The sequence below is a fragment of the Eptesicus fuscus genome, chromosome 25 (assembly GCF_027574615.1).
Source record: "Eptesicus fuscus isolate TK198812 chromosome 25, DD_ASM_mEF_20220401, whole genome shotgun sequence".
NCBI classification, from domain to species: domain Eukaryota; kingdom Metazoa; phylum Chordata; class Mammalia; order Chiroptera; family Vespertilionidae; genus Eptesicus; species Eptesicus fuscus.
The window spans coordinates 11293245-11304014 of NC_072497.1; the positions used below are offsets into that span (position 1 = coordinate 11293245).

At 51.3% G+C, this 10770-nt stretch overlaps 1 protein-coding gene across 4 annotated transcripts; it reads right to left on the reverse strand.

The window, feature by feature from the left end:
- Nucleotides 1-2625: 2625 nt before the first annotated feature.
- On the reverse strand, nt 2626-10525 carry TM2D3 (TM2 domain containing 3). 4 transcript variants are annotated; one of them, XM_028137192.2, is made up of 6 exons: nt 10375-10525; nt 9880-9972; nt 8863-9020; nt 5763-5937; nt 4830-4905; nt 2626-3367 (listed from the first exon to the last, which is right to left on the reverse strand). In XM_028137192.2, the coding sequence occupies exons 1-6, from the start codon at nt 10463-10465 to the stop codon at nt 3202-3204; spliced, it is 759 nt and encodes a 252-aa protein (XP_027992993.2). In that variant the 5' UTR covers nt 10466-10525; the 3' UTR covers nt 2626-3201. The 4 variants fall into 4 exon arrangements, with proteins under 4 accessions (XP_027992993.2, XP_027992994.2, XP_054569232.1 ...); XM_054713257.1 differs by lacking the exon at nt 2626-3367 and adding an exon at nt 4370-4505; XM_028137193.2 differs by lacking the exon at nt 9880-9972.
- Between the last annotated feature and the right edge of the window lie 245 nt (nt 10526-10770).

Here is a 10770-nt window from a genome sequence, read left to right on the forward strand (position 1 = left end):
GTTTCCCGCCCCGTGTGGAGCACACACCCAAGAGCACACACACTTGCTCTGGGGCCGCATCTTCATTTGAACTGTCAGGAAGCATTCTGACCAACAGGCCTGGCTCCCGGCTCAGCCTCCTCTGGCTCCGCCCACCGGGGACGTCCGAGTGCTCTGCCCACAGGCCCAGCTGGGAGTGGAGGCTCACCTACTCGGCATGGGTAGGGCTGTGCCATGGTTTTCCTGGAGTTTGGCCTATTAGAGCAGGTACTGACGGGAAGTTTTCTGTGTGTGTGTGTATGTGTGTGACTGAGTGAGCAGGTGTGAGTGTGCCTATGTGAGTGTGCACGAGTGTGCACGTGTGACTGTGAGTGTGCATGTGTGACTATGTGTGTGTGTATGCGACTCAGTGTGAGTGTGCATGTGACTATGTGAGAGTGCATGTGTGCGTGTGTGAATGTGAGCATGTGTGTGTAAGCTGAGTGTGTGCACGTGTGTGAATGTGAGCATGTGTGAGCTGAATGTGTACGTGTGAATGTGTGTGTGAGCTGAGTGTGTGCACATGTGTGAATGTGAGCGTGTGTGTGAGCTGTGTGCACGTGTGTGAATGTGAGCAGTGTGTGAGCTAAGTGTGTGCTATGGTGACGACTCCGCCTGAGGCGGTGGGCCCTCTGACCCTGCACCGGAGAGCGCTGGGGGTTCTAGAAACAGCCCAACGCTAACTGCGGGATGAACGGCCCTGGGCGCTGTCTGTCAGGCTCCGATTAGCCGTCATAAAGATCTTGATAAAGGAGTGAGTTCACCCAAGTGACACCTCGTTAATTCAGCCCTGGCAGGAGGCGCCGGAATCTAATTTCCCAGATAACGGTCATCACTCAAACTTACAAATGCACCCTGTATCAGGAACAACTCCATCCTGACCCGCAGCCTCCCACACCCCGCCCCCCGCTCCTCTCCCTCGTGGCCTCCGTGCCTGCGGAAGATGGCCCCCCACGGGCTGCTGTGGGACAAAGGCGCATGGGATCCATCCCAGCAAAATGACCAGTCAACAGCATCACCAGCCACTGAAATGCTCTGGCTGAGCTGACACATCGATTGCCTCGTCACCCAATGAAGTCGGAGCCTGGAGGGAGAGCAGGCTGGAGTCGGGGTTCAGGGCACAGGGACACCCCCATCTCAGAGCCCCAGGGAGCTGGGAGTCAGGTTCGTGTTGTGGGGCTGATCTCAGAGCGCAAATGTAAAGGGGACGCGCCATCTAGTGGCCGGAGCTGGAACTGCAATTCGGGGACACCAAGACACACCTGAGCAGATCTTCAAGGGCAAGGTACCCACTGTCCCCTTACAGGTAAATGGCAACGAATAACCTGGTGAAGAAAACCCCGTGAGATTTTAGGAGATATTCTCCAAAACTACTTCACAGCTTCCAAGTCTGGCAGGCTGGTTAACCCTTCTCCCCGTTCACAGATGCCCCATTTGAAAGGAAAATGCTGATTCGGAGCGTTTCGTAAGAAACCTTTGTAAAACCCATTTTGGATTAACAATTGCTTTTCCTGCCTTGGCCGGTGTAGCTCAGTTGGTTGGGCGTCGTCCCGTGCACTGATAGGATGCCGGTTCGATTCCCAGTTGGGTTGTGGCTCAATCCCCAGTGGGGGGCATGCAGAAGGCAGCTGATTGATGTTTTGCTCTCACATCGATATTTCTCTCTCCCTCTCTCTCTGGAAATCAATAAAAATATAATATTATATATATATATATTTTTAATATTTTTTTTTTTTTTTTTTAAATAGCTTTTCTTTCTTAAATTGATTTCAGAGAGGAATAGAGAGGGAGAGATAGAGAAACATCAATGATGAGAGAGAATCATCGGATCGGCTGCCTCCTGCACGCCCCACACTGGGGATCAAGCCTGCAACCTGGGCGTGTGCCCTTGACCGGAATGGAACCTGGGACCCTTCAGTCCGCAGGCTGACGCTCTATCCACTGAGCCACACCTGCCAGGGCAATAGCTTTTCTGTCCATTAAAGGATCTATAGACTCAAAATCACTCCTCGTGCTAACACACACTGAACACTCCCCGGTATGCCAACGACCCAGCCAGCGGTGAACACAGCTGACCGTGAACGAGGGCCTGGACTGTGCCGACACCCACGCAGCTCACACTCGTGTTGCTCGAGGGTCAACTGTATTTTCATCCACAGTTGGGAACCCCCGTATCTGCAGGGCTGACTGAACTCCCACGTGGATATTCGACCGCTCCGGATTGGCGCCCTCACTCCATGCTGTGCAGGGGTCAATTATGCACCTGTTGGAAGCGAGCGATGCCCTGAAAAAGACACGTTTCACCTCTTTTTTTGTTAATCTCACCCAAGGGTATTTTTCCATTGATTTTGAGAGAGAGTGGAAGGGAAGAGGGAGAGACAGAGAGGAACATCCATGTGAGAGGACACATCAACCGGTTGCCTCCTGCATGCACCCCAACCAGGGCCGGGGATCGAGCCTGCAACTGAGGTACGTGCCCTTGCCCGGAATCGAACCCAGGACCCTTTAGTCCCCAGGCCAAACTGGCGAGGGTACATTTTACCTCTTAATGGTAACAGCTGCTACGATTACTCAGGATGATCTATTGATTCAGAAAACAGTCTCTAATGTTTCTTAAAGCCAGTTATAACTTTATTAATTTTTCCGTCTCCTCACAACCTTTTACATTACTAATCAAGTCAAACCACAGCCACCAGATCTGTACGCTCTAGGTCACTTTAAACAGTCACAGACGAAGACCAGACATACATACGACATCGCACAACTCACGGAGCTCTGACGTGCGGGTGGTCACTCTCTGGGCTGAAGAATGAACCGGCCCACCTCCCACGTCACAGCTGAAAGGCTCCTGCAGGCTGAGCCGTCCAGGCCGAGCGCCGAGTGATACACTTCGACTTAAGCAACAGAAAAGGAAGCACAGGAACGAAATCCACTTCCAATCACTGCAGTGTGCTCCTCCAGTTGAATCGAGTCCCAGTTTTTTCACAGAAAAAAAATACACTTCAGGCAAATGAAACCGAATTCCAGAGAAGCATGGTCCGGTGTCTTCCTTAGTTTTACCTTCGCCAAGGCAGGCCACGTACAGATGCTGTACATTAGAAACAACCAACACGTCACTCGCGACACCCCCTCCTCCGGGCCAAGGCCTTCCAGGCGCCGCTCCCCCCGAAGCACAGATCGCCGCTAAATGTAGAGAGAGCCGTCTGCGGGCCCCACGTAGCCGACCCCGATCAGCAGGACGTCGATGAGCGTCCAGATCCCCAGGCCGCCGAAGCTGAAGAGCTTGCCCAGGCCTTCTCTCCACTGGCCCAGGTAGAACCGGTCCGCGCCGAAGCCCCCGAGGGTGATGCTGGAAGACCAAAGAGGACCGGATCCACCACACGTCCCCCCACCGCCCGGCCAGGTGTGGCCCCAAGACCCCGCTGGGCCACACCTGGGAAGGGATCTCCTGACCCCAACCCTCTGTGGGATCACAGGACTAGTACACGCTTTGCAACTACAAATATTTTCGATCTCCGATCCTCGGTGGGATCAGCGTGTGTGAAGGGCTGGCTTTAAGTTAGATACGGGCTTTTGACTGTGGGGGGGCTACCCTACCCCTGTGTCGTTCAAGGGCCAGCTGTAATCATGGGCCAGAGACTTAAAATTTCCACAGTAAACATACGACCTTTAGCCGGACTAAGACCTAAAGTTTCCCTTTAAAGAAAAGTAATGCCCTTTGCAGTTTATTCTGGAAAACGGCACATCCCTAGAACAAAGCGTTGGCACCAGAAGGCAGGCAGCCCACCACCCCTGCTGCCCGGGTCCAGCCGTTTCAGTCTCTCATCTCTAAAAACGTAGTGTGAGGGCCCAGCCGGCCTGGCTCACAGGGTGAGCATCGACCTGTGAACCGAGAGGTTACAGTGCAATTCCAGGTCAGGGCACATGCCTGGGCTGTGGGCTCGATCCCCAATAAGGGGTGTGCAGAAGGCAGCCAATCCATGATGTTCCTCCCTCTCCTCTCTTCCTCTCTGAAATCACTAAAAAATATATTATATTTTTAAAAATTTATTGTTAGGAATAAATGACTTTCAAAATTCCTTCCCATGCGAAGATCTAACACTATTTGGACAAGCTCTCACTGGATTTCTTTTAAAGCTTTTGCGATGGGTCGTTTCAGAGCATGCAAGTAAAGAGAACAGCACACCTGGCCCAGCTCCAACCCCACACCGACACACGGCCAGCCCTGCCCAGGCCAGGCTGCGGCCACAGGGTCCCGGGCTCTAACTCTGAACCCTCAGCTGGAGGGGGCACAGCGCTGTAATTAGTGCATCGCGTAAGTACAATATATATATATTTTTTTTTGCAAAACTGTTGAAAAGTTGAGCAAATACAAGCATGTGAAAATATAAGTCTGTAATTATTTCAGGATGGTGGGGTGATAGGTGGTGTTACCGTTTTCTTTGATCATTTTCACCTTCCTGGTGGTCAGCATGGAGCATGCAGTACTTTCATAATAAAGGAGAAAGCTAAGCACACACATCGTAAATCCGCCTGTGGCAAACAGCACGCAGGGCTTACTGGCTCGAGGTGCGTCAGGGAGGGGACCCTCAGTGGCTCTGATGCTCTGTAATGACTCCGCTAAGGCATGTGTGGGCTTCCTGGGAGAGGGAACTCCTGCCACAACTCCACAAAGGGCTGCTCTGACCCCCGAGCACCTCCCACAACCGTCTCCTCGGGTCTGAGGAGGAGCTGGTCTGAGCTCCGTGTCTGGAAGATTCCACTGACCCCACCAATTCCCACCGGCCCCCTAGCTCCCTGTAACAGCTCACCTCAGAGCCAGGGCTGTGGACCACTTGTAGCCGCCAGTCCAGTTGCAATAGAGCATCTTGGGAAACGTCCGGTTACCTTTAAGGAAAAAGAAAACTCTCCATTTAGACACCTGGGTACAAACATACCCTTACACAGAGACCTGACGGAACTAGTGGCCTTGTAACTTAAAACCTAAAAGTCAGCCTCCTTACAATAATGCCCACTATGTTGAGTGGTAAAAAGAAAGAAAGACCTGCCCTGGCTGGTTTTGCTCAGTGGATAGAGCATTGGCCTGCAGACTGAGGGGTCCCAGGTTCGATCCCGGTCAAGGGCACATGCCTGGATTGCAGGCTTGATCCCCAATGGGGGATGTGCGGGAGGCAGCCAATCCATGATTCTCTCTCTTCCCTCTCCCTTCCTCTCAGAAATCAATAAAGATATATATAAAAAAAAAAAAAGGAAGAACAAAAGACCTGATCATCCCTAAGCACAGACTTAAAATTTAAATGTTAGGTCAGGCTCAGCCAGCGTGGCTCCGTGGTTGAGCATCCACCTATGAACCAGGAGGTCACGATTCAATTCCCAGTCAGAGCACATGCCCAGTAGGGAGTGTGCAAGAAGCAGCAGATCAATGTTATGGTCTCACACGAATGTTTCTCTCTTCTCCCTTCCTCTCTCTCTAAAAAGTAACAAACTATTCAATGACAGTGCATTAAACTTCATACCTTACGGATTTTGTCATTTTATTGCTACATTTTAAAAGATAAGAGCATGGCAAATGTCTGGATTTTTATGGTTCCTTTTCATATTAATGAAACTTGGCAGAACTCCCAAGTGCTGATGAATGCTTCTGGTGAAATAATTTGAACTGGATTCCCAAACGTGTGATGAAGGCTCCATAAGCACGCTGAGAGAGAGACGCCTCGCCCCGCAGCCTCGCGGGCCCGCCTCACCCAGGCAGTGCACGTGGTCCCGCACCGTGCAGTTGGCGGTGTGGCGCTGCCGGGGACAGGACACCGGCATGCAGCCGGTGGAGCTGGAGCACTCGTAGTCCGCCTCCGGAAGCTGCCAGCAAAACCGGCAAGTCATGTTGATGACGAAGTGCTTCTGGGATCTGAAGTCCTGATCCTACGTGGCAAAGGACACAGAACTCATCAGTCATCACAGAGCAGCTCATTAATATGTCAACAAAACTACGCAGTCATATGGCACAGTGTGCGATACTTCATGATCTGGCAGGAAGTGGCAAGAAAGTATTTGGACACAAACCATTACGTATCCAAAGCAAATATACACCAAGTGGCCAGATTATTATGATCTCTGAATGCATACTAATCTGACCACTCAGTGTGTGTGTGTGTGTGTATACATATATATATACATAATAAATGCATATACATATATATATATACATGTATACATATACACACATACATATACACACACACACACACACACACATACATATATACTAGAGGCCCGGTGCATGAATTCGTGCATGGGTGGGGTCCGGCCAGCCTGGCCAGGGGGAGGGGACATGGGCAGTTGGCCAGCCAGCCTGCTGGTCGAACTCCAGGTTGAGGGGACAATTTGCATATTAGCCTTTTATTATATAGGATATACACCGAGTGGCCAGATTATTATGCATTCAGAGATCATAATAATCTGGCCGCTCAGTTTATATGGTATGATCCTAAAATCATAAAAATATACACCCATAAATATATAGGAAAAACATCTAGAGAAACGCACATCAAAATCACTAAGGTTATTTCAGGGTGGGGAGATTAGGTCATCCCTTTTACCTGGCTAACTCTGTAATAACAACCAAGCATACTTTTATACAAAACAGAAGGAAATTTTATAAAGCCAGAGCATGCACAGCTGGAAGGACAGATGGGACATCTGTTCAAGGTCAATGAACTGAAAGTTCGGAGTCGAGTCCAGGCCCCGCCAGTCTCAAATCGCCCCTAATATCCCCACTCCAGTCCAGAGTTGTCACTGCTGCTCCCAACACGAGCACGTGATCCACCCACAGGCACCCCAGAAAATCATCAACTCAGGAGACCCACGAGCAGGGACTCAGCACGTGTTCATTGGGGGCCTGAGCTGCGGAGACCAGACTTTTCAATTCCACTGTTGGCAGTCATTATTTTGTTTTCTGCTCACACAAGGAGCGCGTGTTCTCTGTAGGTTGCACATTTGGAAATTGCAGGGGAAAAAACCAGTAACCTCTGCAGAGAGACCCAATCTTAATTTTTTTTTCTGTAATATAGGTTCATAGAAGCGGACTTACACTGAACGCATTTTGTAACCTTTCTTGCCTGCACTTGACATTATATTGTCATACGTACTCATTTTTTAAAAATATATTTTATTGATTTTGTACAGAGAGGAAGGGAGAGGGATAGTTAGAAACATAGATGAGAGAGAAACATCGATCAGCTGCCTCCTGCACACCCCCTCCTGGGGACGTGCCCGCAACCAAGGTACATGCCCTTGACCGGAATCGAACCTGGGACCCCTCAGTCCACAGGCCAACGCTCTATCCACTGAGCCAAACAGGCTAGGGCTGGCATATGTACTTCTTAAAACCATCTTTAAATGGTCACACAATCTTCTCTGGAAGTTATCATATTTATTAAATATTTTTATTTATGCAAAATTACTCTTTTGTACAGAGTACTGTTGTAAACGTCTGCATATTTATAGTGATGTGTTTATAAGACACATTTCTTAGCAACTGTTTTTTGTTTTTAAATGTATTTCTATGATTGATTTCAGAGAGGAAGGGAGAGAGGGAGAGAGATAGAGAGAGAGAGAGAGAGAGAGAGAGAGAGAGATAGCAATGATGACAGAGAATCACTGATCGGCTGCCTCCTGCACACCCTCCACTGGGGATGGAGCCCGCATCCCAGGCATGTGCCCTGACCGGGAATCAAACCGTGACCTCCTGGTTCATAGGTCGACGTTCGGCCACTGAGCCACGTGGGCTGGGCAGCAACTGTTTTGTCAACTAGTTAATAAATGTACACCTCACTAAGTAGCCAGTTTTGGGAGATAAAGTCAAAGAAGCTGAAACAAGTAACAAAGGCCCTAACCGGGTAGAGCGTCGGCCTGCGGACCGAAGAGTCCCAGGTTCGATTCCGGTCAAGGGCATGTACCTTGGTTGCGGGCACATCCCCAGTAGGATGTGTGCAGGAGGCAGCTGATCAATGTTTCTCTCTCATCAATGTTTCTAACTCTCTATCCTTCTCCCTTCCTCTCTGTAAAAAAGTCAATAAAATATATTAAAACAAAAAAACAAAACAAGCAACAAAGGAATTGAATTCTGGAAAGGTTCCCCTTTCACAGCAAAGTCTGCCCATTTTCACTAAGTACCTACTATGTGCCAGACCAGGCGTCCTCAAACTACGGCCCGCGGGCCACATGCGGGTGTTTTTGCCGTTTTTTTTTTTACTTCAAAATAAGATATGTGCAGTGTGCATAGGAATTTGTTCATAGTGTTTTTTTTTTAAACTATAGTCCGGCCCTCCAATGGTCTGAGGGACAGTGAACTGGCCCCTGTTTAAAAAGTTTGAGGACCCCTGTGCCAGACAATAACATACATAATTTTAAAAGCCTTTAAATAGATCAGACGGCATGGCTCAGTGGTTGAGTGTCAACCTATGAACCAGGAGGTAACGGTTCCATTCCCAGTCAGGGCACAGGCCTGGGTTGTGGGCTCCATCCCCAGTAGGGGGAGTGCAGGAGGCAGCCGATCAATGATTCTCTCGCATCATTGATATTTCTCTCTCTCTCTCCCCTCTCCCTTCCTCTCTGAAATCAATTAAAAAAGTACATAGATTAAAAAAAAACTGCCATCTGAACCCTTGTAACCAAACCTGACTTGGAAGCTCGTCTTTGGACCAAGCTGGCTTTCGTCCTAAAATTATTACCTACAAAACGCAGAGCACTTTCTTTCAGAACTTTTCCCGTCCTCCGGTCTAAACTCTCCCGCGAGCTCCAGGTTTACAGCGAGTTTACTCAGAACAGGTCGGTGGCAGCACTTACAACACAGGTCACAGAAGGCTTGACTGTGCAGTCAAAGGTGACAGGCTTCCCGTAGACACAGGAGAAGTTGGTCCTGCACTCCACACAGTCGGCAGGGAGCCTGCTGCACAAGCCATTGCTCGGGCACTTCATCACGTAGGGCGGGATATCGGTGCTTTCTGCGAGAGGCCAGAGAGAAGCTTATTCTCTTAGAGCGCTGATTTAAAACACACACACACCATTTTCTAAGGTTACGGGGCATGATGGTTAGCAAGGAAGAGACTAGGCTGGAATGGAAAAAGCAAAGCTGGAGCCAGAGACAGCTGCAATTACAGCAGGGCTCTGCCACCAGCCGGCTCTGTGACCCGATGAACAGCTCCATAGCTTAGAAAACAGCACTGAGCCCGGCCCGGGTGGCTCAGTGGTTGAGCACTGACCTATGAACCAGGAGGTCATGGTTCCATTCCCGGTCAGGGCACATGCCCGGGTTTTGGGTTTGATCCCCAGTAGGGGGCCACCCTCGGCTTCCCTCCCAGTACTCCCAGCCTCCCCAGCCCAACCCAGCTCCAGCTCCAGCTCCTCGCTCCACGCCCACGCTAAGGGAGCCCACGGGGAAGGTAGGACGTCCAGAAGTTGGCAACACCACTATAATAGCGTCATTCTCATAAAACTAAATTCTCGCTTCTAAGCACATCGTTTTTCATGTAAGAAATACAAAGCCCAGCCGGTGTGGCTCAGTGGTTGAGCGTTGACCTATGAACCCAGGAGATCATGGTTCGATTCCCGGTCAGGGCACATGCCCGGGTTGCGGGCTTGATCCCCAGTCCCGGGGCGTGCAGAAGGCAACCCATCCACGATTCTCTCTCATCATGGATGTTTCTATCCATCTCCCTTCCTATCTCTGAAATCAATGAAAAAAAAGGGTGGGTGGAAAGGAAAGTGATTTCATATACTAAAAGACATGTTATCCACAAAAAGCGAGGGAGAACCCAGCAGATGTAAGGACACACATTTACCGGAACACAAAACGTCTAGTACCTGCTGCCCTGGGAACCATTGTGAAAGGGCGCGTTGCGCCCGGATCCCTTACGGCCCGAGCCAGCGGCTGCGAATGCTCTAGATTTAAGGATCCTACAATCAGAGAAACAGGTTACCCTGGGACATGAACATCTCCGTGTGTGGGCCAAGGCAGGGTCCACGCCACGCCATGACTTGCTCGTGAAAAACCTCACAACTCCACTGCACAGAAAACGGAAGGAGACGCCAATAGGGTCAACACCCATTGAGGTCCGGGGGCAACGAGGGAGCAAAGCGCGGTGTCGGGACCCGCCCCGCAGCCCGGGCCGCGCCCCCCGAGCCCTCCGGGTGGAACTTGCGGCCCAGCTGTCCCCGCGCGGAGGGGCGTCCCCCGACCGGCGGCCAGACTCGGGCCGCAGCGCCCGGCCACCCCTCCGCCCTCTTCCCGTAGGTCTCGGGGGTCCCCCGGCCACCCAGCCAGACCCAGACCCGACGTGGCCCCGGCCTTGAACTCACCACCGCCCGACAGGATATAAAACTGTGAGAGGAAGAGCAGCACACGGCAGAGGCGGCTCAGGAGCCCCGGCCGGTCCGCCGCAGCCGCCATCTTGCCGGCGTGACGCACTTCCGGGGCGCGGGCTAGAGGTCTTTTGAGGGGCGGGGCGCCGGCCTGCGCGCCGGAAAGGGAGGAGCCGGGAGCGTTTCGGCCCCGCCCCCTCACCCCGAGGGGATCCAGGGCGCAGGCGCATGGTGGCTCAGGCAGCTGCGACGCTGACTGGTTGCCTTGGTTTCCAAGCGTCTCCTTTGCCCAAGGACGAGGCGCTCGCCCCTCTAGAGACCGGGAAAGGTCACCGGGACAGAAAGGCACACGTGAAATGGCAAAGCAGAGGCGGGCACGTTGGCGAGTTGGCA

Coding starts and splice junctions, on each gene's coding strand:
- TM2D3 (XM_028137192.2), bottom strand. CDS start 10,465: ATGGCGGCTGCGGCGGACCGGCCGGGGCTCCTGAGCCGCCTCTGCCGT. Junction 9,021..9,879: donor AATGGTTCCCAGGGCAGCAG/GTACTAGACGTT, acceptor GGCCTCTCGCAG/AAAGCACCGATATCCCGCCC. Junction 3,368..4,829: donor TCCACAGCCCTGGCTCTGAG/GTGAGCTGTTAC, acceptor TTGGTCTTCCAG/CATCACCCTCGGGGGCTTCG.